Source organism: Gopherus flavomarginatus, chromosome 3, assembly GCF_025201925.1.
Source record: "Gopherus flavomarginatus isolate rGopFla2 chromosome 3, rGopFla2.mat.asm, whole genome shotgun sequence".
Classification (NCBI taxonomy): Eukaryota; Metazoa; Chordata; order Testudines; family Testudinidae; genus Gopherus; species Gopherus flavomarginatus.
Window position 1 is genome coordinate 258,932,778 of NC_066619.1, and position 14,262 is coordinate 258,947,039.

Below are 14,262 nucleotides of genomic sequence, written 5' to 3' on the forward strand. Positions count from 1 at the left end.
GGGCACGTAGCTGAGCAAATGTAAACAAACGGTCTGATGGCCCACCAGCCACTTGCTCTGATGGGCTGTGTGCGGCCCGCGGGCTGCAGATTGTCCACCACTGATCTATGGGCTTGATCCTGTGGCTGTCCTTTTCCATACAAAACTTTACTGCAGAATCAGATCCATTGGGTTGTTTGTCTACAATTTCAGAATGTGGCTGAATATCCCAACCTGTTTGACTACTCCCATTGTATATTGTTTTAAGCTTAGTACATATGAAAGGCCATACTGGATAAGACTAAAGATCCATCTAGCCCAGTATCCTGTCTTCTGACAGTGGCCAATGCCAGGTGCTTCAGAGGGAATGAACGGAACAGATAATCATCAAGCGATCCATCCCCTGTCACCCAGTCCCAGCTTCTGGTGAACAGAACTTCCTGTTCCATTGAGAGCCATGTATTTAGTCCATCCTTCATTCAGATTAACTTAGTCATTTATAAAAGCTGCCATACTGGCCTTCATTAATATGGCAGAGACATCTGCGGAAAGTGACTAAGCAGAATTTGTGCAACCCAAGGAAATTCTCTTTCACAGCTTGGCTTGAATTGCAGCATAAGTTATGAGTTTTTGGAATATTTGTGGCTTTTTGACCTCTTGACATTTCACTGTATAGATTCCAAATTATAATTTTAATACAAATTGTCTAATAAATATTTCAGGAACACTGATTTCTAAGACTAACTCTTGACATAAACCCTAATCTATGGAAAGAATGTAAAGAATATTTTGTATTCCATGTGATTTGTTATTATTGATTATGCATTTGACATAAGAATTGCTAGTATGGGTTATTTTTTGTTGTTGTGTTTTTTCCAGAATCATGCATACTGGCTCCCCTATCTCAGTATATTTTGCATTCTTGCAATAATTGCATCATTTTGCATTGGCCCAGGTAAGTAATTTTTTGTCATGTTTTTGTATGTCATTTCTCCATGCACCAAACACTAAAACATGCACATTGAAGTGACATTACATTAGACTTTGCTGTGTGTGTGGCAGGGGGTTGTGTGTGTGTGTTCCTTGTATAAGAAGATGATCAAAAAGGTTAGTCTCCTGTTGTTAATGCTTCTGGTTCCCCATTGCATGTATAGACTTCATGAATTTGAATCTGATGCCTTTGGATCACTATGTTGATAGTGTTCATATAATGACATCTCACTCGTTCTCTGTGTGGGTTCTGTCAGGATTATTAGACTTCTTTATGGCAATAGATACAATGCAGTCTTTATTACAATGAACTCTGGGACTCATTGGAGCAGAGGTTTCTGTAGAAGTATTAAGAAACACTGACACATAATGAACTAGATTATCAGTTACATCAGTGTAACTTTGGAACAACTCCATTGACTTAAACATTGTTACTCCAGGATTACATCAGTTTAACTGAGAACAGAATCTGGCCCTGTGAATTAGCAAGTAGCTAATTTTGATAGCATATGTTTGCAGGTGCAGAAAGAGGAATTTAACCAGAGCATAGTTCATGTACAATATGTGCTGCTAAAATGAGGTGTGGGTTTTTTCCAAAGATTCTGTAACAAACTGTTCTTCACAGAAAAGTTGTGGGGTGGGGAGTGGGGCTTGGAAATGAACTGCTTTTGTGGTTTTCCTTCATATATGTTCTTTTATAAATCTGAAAACATTTCTGTCCCCATCACATCTGCCATGATTGTATCCAACATTTTTTTTCCTTTCTTTTTAACGAAGATGAAATTTAACATGATTCTTTTGTTTAGTTTCCTTGCTTGTGCATCATTGTTGTCGTCATCATTATTACTTACTTAGGCCACTTTTGTCTTTGGGGGTGGTGTTTTATTATTTAAGTATATTGGGAAGACAGCTGGAAAAGGCAGCATACAGTTTTTTGTGAATCCTATAATAAAATAGGGCTAAATTGTAATATTGAAAAATCCCGCTCTCCACCCTCTGAGTGAGAGGTGTTAGATATCCATGACATCTCAGGAAAAGACCAGGAAGCTATGACTGTGACTCACAAGTTCTTCCCTAGTTTCCTAATGCTCCTGGGGGAAGGACTATGTCACTACTCTGTGCCAGTCCCCTCCATGCTCTCTGAGCTTCACTGACTGATATATGGATGGGGCCAAACTAACTTGCAAAAACTGAAAATTTCCTGCCCTGCCCTCTATCTGTGTGGGAACCTGAGAGCAATAGAGAGTAGAAGTCCCTTGAAGACTGCTCTTTCTACCCCCACCCAACCTTGGCACTGAAACCTGTGATGCAAATCGTCATGAAATCCCCTAGTGCTTTTGTAAGGGTAAATTTCAATTCTGCCCAAGTTTCTCATGTTTAAAACAAAATTCTCAGCAACAGATTGCTGGGTTCTAAAAAAATGGCATTTTGAAATCAGAGTCAGTTCTCAACCAGATAGGCTTGAGAGGTCAAGTGGTGACTTTAAACTTCTTGCCAATTCTCCTTTTACTATGCAAAAATAGTTTAACTCCTGTAAATAAGTATGAACACTTGTAACCTCTACTTATTTGCCTTCCAAAAAGCCCCATAGAAACAAATTTGAAGAGTAATTTAGGCCAACTCTAAAAGATATTTCACCAGTTTTCAAAACTTCAAATGTAAGTCACAGTTCAACCTTTTAAAATAAATCCTCCACATTTTTACTTTTTCTTTTTCTTTTTCTTTTTTCCTCTTTTTTTCTTTGTTCTCTATGATAGATTCTATTTTTATTCACTTAGCTTTTATCCCTTCGCTGCTGCCAGTCAGGATTTTCTAATGCATTTTGTGCTTGTACTGAGGCAATACATCTATAAGTATGCAAGACTGAAACTTCTATTCATTATAACAGACTGCTTCCTATAAAAAATCTTTAAAATTACAGCACTCTTCTTGCTGTTGTGTGTTCTGTTTCTGTTTTTAAAGGAAGAGAACATGATACTGTGTTTTCTTTACAACCAATCCATCTACCATTCCAATATAGTCAAATACACTAATTGCTAGGGAAAATATGGTGACTGTGATAGATGCTATCAGCACATGATACAATAGTCTATGAATATTCCAACTTTATAAATGTTGTATGTGTCTTTATAGACTAGGGATTGTATTCCTGACACAATAGGGGTGCTAAAATGTTTCCTCGAGAACTGTAATCACTGGGGAATAATTAATGCACATCCCTAAGGCAGGTAATAAGTCTGAAGTTTCATCCCGTAGGGGAAATTACATATACTGGTTTGACGTAGTTCACGAGGCCAGGCAAATAACCGAAAGCCATCTAAAGTGACCACCCTGACTGAGGAGGGAGGTTATTTTCACACTTGATCCAGAGTCTCCATGTGGAGGCTGGGTGATACCTGGTAAGCTGGACATGTGTATAAGCTATTTGTTGTTTGTGTGAAATATTTTCTCTGTAATGGTTTTGGTCTGACCGAATAATACTTTGCTTCATAAGAAGTGCCTAGTTGTTGGTTAACCCTGTCTTTGCTTCTGAGAGAACAAGACAGCAAGTGTTGAACTAAAGTTTAACCTGTGAATTGCTGAAGTTTGCAGCTTAATTTCCCAGTCTGGAGGGAGCGAACAGGGGGGATCCTGCCCCAAGTAATATGATGTTCCCGTTGAAATCATTGGCAGCATTTCAGCTGAGTTTAATGAGGCCAAATTTACCCACAGAGGAACTGCCTCTGTGGTCAGCTATCCTTTAGTCTATCTGGACAAGCCCAGGATTTCTGTATTGCTTTGGTCTCTGTCAGGGACCATTTTTCTTTCAGAAATGGAAATTAACTTCCATTATTAGCCATATTTCATAATAGAAGAAAACCTAGCATATATTGTTAACCTAAAAAAAGTGTAACTGAAAAGTAGAACATCCATATCTGTCCACATCACAAGACAGAGGCATAACTTTGAAATTTTTAATGCAATTATCAGATCTACTTTGAGAGAGACACATGTGGTTGCAATCCTAATAGTGAGGTTTCAGTTCTCATAATTTAGGCTTGAGTGTGCCTGAGCACAGGCTGGCACATAAGCTGCACGAGGGATTGTGCCATAGCCAATTCTCTTCCTGATTTCCCTTTGTCTATGGGTGGTGGGAAATAGCAACTTGCTGCCAGTTTATGCCAGCAGTAAGTTACGGCACCCTTGCTCTGGCATATCTATGCTGGCTAGTGTATTGGAAAATAGAGCCCAGGTTCTACCTATTTCCTGATCCCATCCTCTTAGTCTATGAGGTGGTAAACAGGCATGTAGCAGTCCATTCTTTTATCTCCTTGCCCAGTTACAAGGTCTGGGTAGCCTTTGCAAAGGTGTAATGGAGGTTCCAACTCCCTTTACTATCCTTCATAGCTGTATACTCCAAGTCAAAATGTATCTCTTAATAGTTCAAATCCAGCTCTACTGCTTGCTGTTTACCAGAGTCATCCCTGGTTTAAGTGTATGAGACTCCCATTAACTTCAATGATGGTTGTACATGATTTTGTGGTGAATGACTCTGAATCTATACCTGCATGCCAGACAGGAAGAAAACCAACACAGATATCCTGATTGCACATCCCATATACTGAATGGTACCTAACTCTGTGAGTAGTCTCATTGGAATCTATTGGACTACTCACTGAGCAAGGTACTACTCTGTGGCAGTGAGGGTAGCACAGTCAAGTCCTGAACAATTTTCACTTTGCATTTGTATTTAAAAATGGAGCCAGCCATGTTTTTTGTAATCTAACCATGGAAGCAGGAAGTTTCTACTCATCTTTTAAAGCTCAGAGCAATTAAACAGCAGGACACTGTTATACTACAATATATTTGCTGAATTGTATATCACATCGCCCTGAATTATTTGATCCAACAGCATAATGAAAGAGCCACTGATGGGATCACTTCCTGTCCTCTGTGCTACTACACAAGGAGGGAAGGCTTATAAAGAGAGTGCTCCTTCTTCACATGTAAGCAACATTGTTTAAGTATTAAAATAGAGGGGTCGAAATACAGGGATGATCCACCCATATGGTCTGGTGGCTAGGGATGGTTGTCCAATCCTAGATTGTTATCACATATACTAATGTCAGCAACAAGCACTAGGTAGGAGTGGAGAAAGCAGCAGAAAAGGGGACCGCACTGCATGTCTACTCTGGCCCATCCAATGGAATCCTGTGCCAACTGGCAGCATTTCTGAAGCATGGACTCATCTGAAAGTGACCATGTTCACCTTGCAGTACCAGCCAGGTCAGGATTTGCCCCATAATGCATATTTGGAAGGGAATCAGTGTTGTTTGCCTTGAATGGTCTAGCCCCAAATTTCTTGGGTTTTCATATTGCATTGGTGTCCCTTTTATATGAGATCCATTTTAGTGTCTGAAGACTTGATGATATCATAAAGAGAGAACTGTGGATTCAGATAGAGAATGAGCAGGAGGAGCAGATGAACTGCATGGAAACAGAGGATCTGCCTTTATGCATGTGTCTGTTTTAAAAAATGGAAGTGAAGAAAACAATAAGAGATGGACACAGAATTACTTCTTAATAGAAAGTTTTTCAAAGTTATCCATAAGGCCTCAGCAGGTGTTTAAATGAATAGTAAAATGAAAGAGTAATTCCATCCAGTAAAATTAATGAGAGGATGAAAGTGTTACATAGTAATTCCAACACAAATATAATTTCAGTCTATTATATTTGCAATACCTTTCGGTTGCATGACACTTCATATAGTTGTTATTCTATTAGTTGTTAATATTATTATCATCATATATATGTATTACCATAGTACCTAGAGCCCTAGTCATGGACCAGAGCCTCACTGTGCTAGGCGTTGAAGTATCCCATTATTCTGTTCCTGGATAGGTAATATTCAACAGTGGCCTCCTGTACACTCTTTGTCCCTGCCCCAGTGAGAGAGACAGTGTTCCTTTTCAGTTATTGGTTGGTTATTCATGTACAATTACATGCCAAATTGCTTTAGTTCATTTTACATGAACAATAAGACATTTAATTGCTTTAGAGTGGAACAAAAAAAATCAGTGAATTGGGTTTGATTAAATTTTAGTCCATCTAAAGGGACCTTATTAAATGGATTGAGATGGGGCTTACAGACAGGAAAAGTTCATTAACTATGGGTCACATATTAGTTAATTGATCTATGAAGACAGAGGAACAAGCCATTCAGTACATTAGTATAATTAAGCTAAGACCTAGATATAGTCAGTTTTGAAGAATCTTGAGCAATAATGCATAACTCAAGTGTTTCCTTAAAGTGTTCTGACTGGGGGGCCTAATGAGTTCAGAGGGACTTTTTCTGGGAGTTAGGCAAGCAGAAATTTACTCATGAAATTCCAAAAAGTTCATAAAGATTCTAGAGTCCAATTGTGCAACTCTTACTCACACAAATAAATAATAAATCTATTACTTATTATTACATTATTAATAAAATAAATTAATACATCTATATGGGTACGCCCATTAGCTCCAGTGGAACTACTCATGTGAATAAAGAATTAAAGGATTAGGCCCCTAATTCGTTACTAGCCACTTGTCAAATGACTTCTTCAACATCAAAATCCAGTAGTTTGTAGCTGTGTCTTCTTAACTTAAAATTGTAAGGGGAATCTATACTTTTGGATCTTTGTGGGTAAAACTAATAAAGTATAGTAGTAACTGTATGTGAACTTAAATTCACTACTCTAATATGTTATTGACTAATACAGTATAGATCAAATTCTTTTTTCAGTTACCTATGCAACCCTGCTGAAGGGAAACGGTACATGTAATTGATTGATTATGCAAATAGGAAGATGATTGTGATCACTAAAAATCAATCTATATGCCACCTACTTCATCTTAATTTTATATTTTTAAATAGAGTAGCTGATTAGGCTCAAAGTTTTTCTGCTTAAGAAGAGAACTTTTTAAATAACTTTTAGAAAGAAAATACATAGGGCTACATTAATAAATCTAACATTTCTTGTGGAAAATGTGCATGAAATATTTTAATCTGCTTTATTTCTTCAGCATTATGGTCCAGATTTTCATGGCATCCACTAAATTTGGGTTCTTCTGTCTTCAAGTGTCCAGTTTGAGACACCTAGGGCAAAAAACTCAACTCAGAATCGAGGGCCTGTGTATTACCATCTACTAGACTTCAGACTGGTCAAGAGCCTAAGTGGAGAGGAAGGCCTTGTGTGAGCCTTGTATGCCAGGGTGAAGTTATTATTACATTGTAATGTGACCAACACAAGAGGCATATTAATGTTAATGAATGTCTGGTATGATCATGGTGAGGAGGACAGTTGTAGTTTTATGATGATCGTTAAGCAGAAAAAGTACAGTTTCACACTTACAATATATAGGGCTTTACTATAACACAGTAATTTATCTAGGCAGATCTGAAAATTATTTTTAATCTTTTCTGTTTTTTCATAAATCTGTGAGAATGTTTTTCCCCAGGAAAATGAACAATAATATTGAACTACAACTTAATAAAATATGTGACTGGTCTTAGCCTGGTGTGGAAGGATGAGTATCACCTATATTTGACAAACTGGGACTGATATGGTGTGACATTATTAAAGCTTTGGGATCTGATCTAACTACCTTTATAGTTAATTGAAGCTTTTCTGTTGACTTCAGCAAGAGTTATACGTGGCTTCTAGTGAGTCTAGAGATACAGCTCTTTGCCTGGGATAAATCCAGCATAGCTTCAGTGACTTCAGAGGAGATATGCCAATTTACTCCAGCTGAGGATCCAGCCCACAATATGTAGAAATTAACATTTTTAATTGTCTCAAAGTGCCAGTGTGGCTTCCCATTTAATAGTATTTTCTATCCTATTAGAACATCTGATGATTTCTTGATAGTTGTATAGGTAGTGTGCTGTCTGTCACTTTCAGAAAAGCATATGGCAGAGTCCCATCTGCTCCTCACCAATTAGGATCAGCTGTCACTTTTAGTCAGTTTTTTCCCCCTTTTCTGCATGCAAGTTTGCAGATGTGTTCCAGGAAGAAATCCTAAGCATTGAAACTGTAACATTAACTGCAGTTATATTGAGGAGTAGGTGATTGTTGATATCCTTCTGTTCACAATAAAAAGGTAAACAAAAATCTAAAATGTATTTGTGATGGGATCCTCTGGGGTGCCTCTTGGAACTGGGGTACCACTGAGCCCAGCTTCTGTCCCACCAGCCTGGGCTTCATCTCACATGATGTTTCTGAGGCAAGCTGCAGGAACGCTTCCGGTCTTACACTTCTACCAGCATTCACACAGGTAGGGACACACCCAGCTGCAATTACATGCAGATTCTCTCACTAGCCGCTGCACGAACCAACAGTAGAAAGGCTAAAGCAAAGGTAACTTTCAGCTCCCCAGGCCCGCATGAACCCAAAATTATACCATCTTGCACTGCACAATATGGAGAGGAATATGCAACAGCCCCTTTGAGCTAAGATTCCCACACACTTCACTACAGACTTACTTGTTGGTAGATTAAAACATAAAATAAATTTATAAACTACAAAAGACAGATTTTAAGTGATAGTAAACAGATCAAAGCAGATTACCTAGTAAATAAACAAAAATTCAAACTAAGTCTAAGATACTAGAAAGATAGGATATGCATTAGCAAATTCTCACCCTGACAATCCAAGCAGGCTGCAGATTCTTAAGGGACAAGCTGCACTGGCTTTACAGCTTGGAGTCCCCAGGTCTTTCACACATGGGCTAGAAATCCCTTTAGCCTGGGTCCAGCACTTCCCCCAGTTCAGTCTTTGTTCCTCTGTTGTTTCCAAGAAGTTTCTTATGTGGAGAGTGAAGAACACCAGATGATGTCACTCCCTGTCTCCTATAGCTTTGGCATATGGAGGGAACCCTTTGTTTCAAAGCTTGGTTTCCAGATTGGTTTGTGGAAAAATACTGACATCCCAATGTGGAGTCCAGAGACATGTGGTCTGGCCCTTGCAGAGTCATAGCAGCCATTACTTACAGGCTGTTTGGAGTGTTCTCAGGAAGGCTCATGAGGTGGAAGATAAGCTTCTCCTAAGGCCTATTGTTTTCCCTAATGGTTCGTTACCCTGAATAGGCCCTTCCCCACCCACTATCTAGACTGAAAGCATCTTGGAGCTATACACGCAGGGATAACTACTTTTGAAATATAGATACATAGTCAATATTCATAACTTCAGATACAAAAACGGTACATGCATGCAAATAGGATAATCATATTCAACAAATCATAACTTTTCCAATGACACCTGACGTGGCCAACTTGTATAAAATGCATCATAATTATGCTATAATATCATAATATCACTATGAAGAATATGGGGTGCAGTGTCACAGTATTTCCTAACAGTTTCCAGTGATGTTCTATCAAAAAGTGCCTTTAGGTTCTAAATGACCACAGGCTGGAGTTCAACAGTAGTTTGGGAATTTAAAACAGAAAAATATCCTTTGAAAAATAACAGATTCTTCTGTAGGTTGGGGAAAAAATGCTGCTTCTAGGCACTTATTTCTTTTCAGTCTTTTTAGTTATCTCATGTAACTGCAAGTATCTGGATGCAAGATTATTTCTGGTTGAGGAAATACAAGTTAGTAAATAGCTTTAAAGAGCAGTCCACACAAGAAGCAGGAGCTGCAGGAAGTCATTGTCCCTTGCTCACACATTTCAGCTGAAATATCTGATATGTATGATCTAAAGAAGCTTCATGTGATTAAAAAATAGACAAAGAATCAAAACAGAAAACAAATGGTGGTGCTGTCTGGGATGCCCAAAACGATAGGTCTATGTGACCCCTCTGTATCGATGAGAGAGAGATTTGCTAGTGCTAACCTGGATAACAGCTCACTGTCACCGCAGTCTGTTAGCCACCCCAGACAAATTTCTCAGGACTCTGCCAGCCCTTACTCCTTTCCTTGCAGGTAACACTTGGTACACCCTAGTTCGCAGGCCACCTGGAAGAGTGTTCCCCTGGGGTATCCAGCCCGTCACTGGACATTCACAGAAATTATCAAGTTTGCTATATCCAAAGAGACAGTGTACAAACCAGCTTGTTTGGTTTAACTAAAAATGCATGCTTTGCCTAATATTACTGTATTGAGATCTACTTATGATAAAACAAAGTGAAGTTTATTACTAAAGATAGTTTTAATTGGTTACAAATGAAACAAAAGTATCGCACATTCCAAGAGATTAAACATAACTTTAGCAAACTACAATCCTTTGGCTAAAGCAGTTTTCTCACTCACAACGTATTTCTGTAGAGCTTGCTGATTCTTCTTCAAGCAGATGCAGCTGTGTATTCCACTTAGGCGTGAGCACGCCCAGTATTATCAGTATTATCAAAGCTGGAAAATTTTGCCTAGCAGTACCCATAGGAGGTGACCCTTGTGCCTTGTGCTCATAGCCCCTGCCCTTTCTATCTGAGACAGTACCACCTGTACCCCCTGGCTATCTGAGACAGTACCCTCTACCCCCTCAGTTTCTTCTTAATGCCCATGGTTGGAGTCTGAGCTCTGTGTGGTTCCTAACCTTACAACCTCTCTCTGTCTTAGTGACTTCTTCTAGTTGTATGTAGTTAATTTGTACCCTTATATAGGTTTAGTTCAAGTATTTCCCTGATGATACCCTCACTCAGGTTTAAACATTGTCTATTGTGTGGGGCAGCGATCTCCAACAGCAATCCCCACACACCGTGCTTGCTGTGCTTAGGCAAAGCCCACATCAAGGAACGGTGTTTCATTGGCAAATTGTTCACAAAATGGACTCGTGGCGAGGGATCTTTGTCTAAAGCCGCACCTGCTCCAACAGTCCATGAAGCCTTCTTTGGCACCGAGGCCTACATTGGATCGAAGGTCACCCTTGGGTTCTGAGAGTGCTGCCGTTTCCCACTCTGGAGTTAGCACCATTCCTCATCAAGTGCGCTGAGGAAAAGGTCACATAAGACTGATGGAGGCTGCTCCAGTTCATGTGGGGACCTATCTATCTCTTCCAGAGGAGCATGGACTGGCATGGTGTGAACACCAAAGCACAGGATGGAGCAGATCCTGTCATCCACTCCTCAATACTATGCTTGAACGTAAGAAATCCCATACCATAAACTCTGGTTCCAGGCCAAAAGTGTCCGTTGAGTCTGGTACTGATGAGGGTGATGTCATCACCAGCTGTTTCCACTCAGGCGGCATAGCAGACACCCTGTTTGGTTCTTCCTCAGCCTTTCTGTCCCAACCTCTCCCTTGGTCCTGGACTTTGCCAGGGCTGCATCTTTTATTTAATTTATAGCCAGCTGGTTGAACCTCTGGGTCTGTCAGCACCACACTCCAATGTTTCCCTTCCTCAGATAGTGGAAATGGGGCCAGTGGTAGGCTGAAAACAAGGGACCTGCTTGGCATCAGGAACTTCTTTGACACCCACGCTGTCAACGCTGCCATTGTTACCATGGTGGCACTCACCTCCCTCCACTTTGGCACCATCAGTCGCCTAGGTACCACTTGGGGTCAACACTGCTTCTAGCACCAGAAATGACAGAGGAATACTCAGTGCTGGCAGTACTATTTCCACCATTGGTACCAGTTCCCTCTTCATTCTGGGCTATGGAGTCATACTGGTTGCTCACACCCTCAGGGCTGTCTCAACCTTTATGTCCTGAAGCCCAGGACTCCTCAGTATCCAGGTTGGGATCTTCCTCTCTTTCTCTCTGTCACCTGACCCACATGGGAGGCCATTCATGGAACCCTGTGGGTACCAAGATTGTCTCTCATCTCACGGTTGGGAAAGGGGCTTGGTGCCTACTGGCCACCAATACTCTATCCATACCAGTGGTCTCCATGGAATCTGTGAAATGTTCCTCAGTTGCCAAGGTCCCACTCCTCATTTCTCTCTAAGACGAGATCACTGGGCAGGTCTGTAGCGGTGACCATTGATCTGCCACAGGCCCAAGCACTGGTTAACCTTCCCCTCGCGGAGCCTTCAGAGTCTTCCCATGCAGGTCCGTCAGTCCTGGAGCAGGCTCAGGCTCTGGCTCTGGTACAATTAACCACTTCATCTTCATCCCCAGACAATTCCATGATGCCTGGCTCTTCTTCCTATTCAGTACTGGATGGTTTCAAGGCATACCAGGCATATTTGTGGTGTGTGGCTGCTTCCCTGGGTATTCAAGCAGAGTTTCTGCAGAAGAATACGCATAAGTTGTCGGCTGTCCTGCAGCCATCTGCCCATGGGAGAGTCACCCTCTGTATGACAATGCACTCCTAAACTCTGCTAGGGTTCTCTGGAGCACACTGGCTTTGGTACTGCCTTCTGCAAAGCGCCTGGTGCAAGGATTTAAAGCTTTTTATTCCCATCTACTTGCAAATTCCCTGGGTGTAACCATTGTGAACAATAGAGCTGGCAGGGCAGATTTAAGTCCATTCCCAAGGATGAGGACTCCAAAAAGGTGGACCTGATGAGTTGGAAGATTTACACCTCCTCTTCCTTACAGATGTGCATTGCTAACCGCATACTTTGCTGTCCAAATATGACTTTGTGAACTGAACGGTTATGTCTAAGTTTGCAGACCAGCTGCCCAAAGCCTCAAGGGAGGAATTTCAGGCATTTATCACTGAAGGCTGCTTGGTGGCTAAGGCTCTGTTGCAGCCCACACTGGATGTCATAAATACTTTGGCCAAACAGATGGCCTTGGTGGTGACCATGAGATGGGCAGCGAAGCTGCAGAAGTTGGACATTGCCCCCTGTATGCAACAGACCATAAAGGATTTGCCCTTCAACAGCTATGTGTTTTTTTTCGCACAAGACAGATGAGACTCTGTGCTCCTTCAAGGACGCTAGGGCTACCCTATTGTTCTTGTTGAGGAGTATGTGCCAGCAATGCAGTGGCATTGCTACAGTTGTTAGCAGCAGCAGTATTGCAGCACTGATCTGGGCAGTCTTTCCCTCCCTCTGAGATCATGGGATAACCCCAGAAAGGGGCATAGAACCCAGAGGAGAAGGCATTCAGGTTCAGGGTTTGGCCAGTTGACACACCTTCCCCTTGCAGCCTCCCCAAGCACCCTTTGTTGTGTCCTGGTCCACAGCAGTATTTCAGTCATCATTCCCTTCCCCCTGTTCCTTCTGTATGGGGACAGGTTGGCTCACTTTCAAAATGCTTGGGGCTCAATCACCACTGACAGGAAGTACTGTTAGATCAGGCTCTGTCATCCAGTTCCTTTCCATCCCTCCTCCTCAAGCAGATTCTCTCTCTACTGGCTATGGAAACTGCACAGGAGTTTTGCCGGAACATCAACATCAGGGTCAGTGCTTCTTTTCCCGGTATTTTCCGGTGCCCAATTCCAAGGGAAGGGCAAGACCTATTCTCGACTGTCCTCACTGCATTGTCTCAGAACAACTGGTTTGTTGCTCCGGACCTTCAGGATGCCTACTTCCATGTGGTGATTTTGCCAGGCCACAGAAAATTCCTCTGATTCATCGTAGTGGAGTGCCATTTCCAGTATATGATGCTTCCCTCTGGCCTCTCTTCTGCCTGTTAGGTTTTTACCAAATGCATGGTAAAAATCCTCACACTGGCAGTTCAGCCTCCCATACCCCTTTCTCTCTGTCCAGACCTACTGACACAGAATCACGGTCGCACCTTACATCCCGCACTCAGCTCCCTGCATCTCATGGCGTGGCTGCTTCGTGGCTGAATGAGCAGGAAGTGCAGTGATCGGCAGCTATTGGACAGGTCCTATTCGACAGTAGAAAATCCTCTACTAGAATGGCCTATTCAGAGAAATGGAAGTGGTTTTTGGTGTGGTCATTAGGCTGTGAAATTCAGCTGACACTTGCTACTATCCAGCACATCTTAGAGTACTTGATGCACAGTCAACCATTGGGCCTTGCATTTAGCTCATTGAGAATACATCTTGCAGTGACATCAGCATTTCAGCCCCCCCATTCAGAGAATATCAATCTTCCCCAATGCCAAGGTAGCAAGATTCTTAAAGGGGCTTCTTTTTCTCCATGCTCCAGTCCAAGAGCCAGTTCCTATGTGGGACCTTTCATGGGACCTCCATTCAAGCCCCCAACAACTTGTCCCTTTCTGCTTACATATTAGAAGATTGCATTCCTGGTAGTGATAACATCCACAAGGACAAAGTGACTTTGAAGCCTGGTATGTTTGAACTGGTATATTTGTCTGTATTCTTTCTTAAACCGCATTCATCTCCTGAGAAGCAGCATCCCGTTACATTAGAAGTCAGGCAACGCCTAGCATTCTGTCTGGACAGCACTAA

General features: G+C 41.5%; 1 protein-coding gene across 2 annotated transcripts in view; it reads left to right on the top strand.

Annotated features, from left to right (window-relative positions):
• The window catches only part of SLC2A9 (solute carrier family 2 member 9), a 180,547-nt gene that overhangs the window by 108,521 nt on the left and 57,764 nt on the right, over positions 1-14,262 (top strand). For both annotated transcript variants that reach the window (XM_050947776.1, XM_050947775.1), the window contains one exon: positions 859-934. In XM_050947776.1, coding sequence (XP_050803733.1) covers positions 859-934 — 76 coding nt within the window. The remainder of the gene's footprint in view (positions 1-858; positions 935-14,262) is intronic.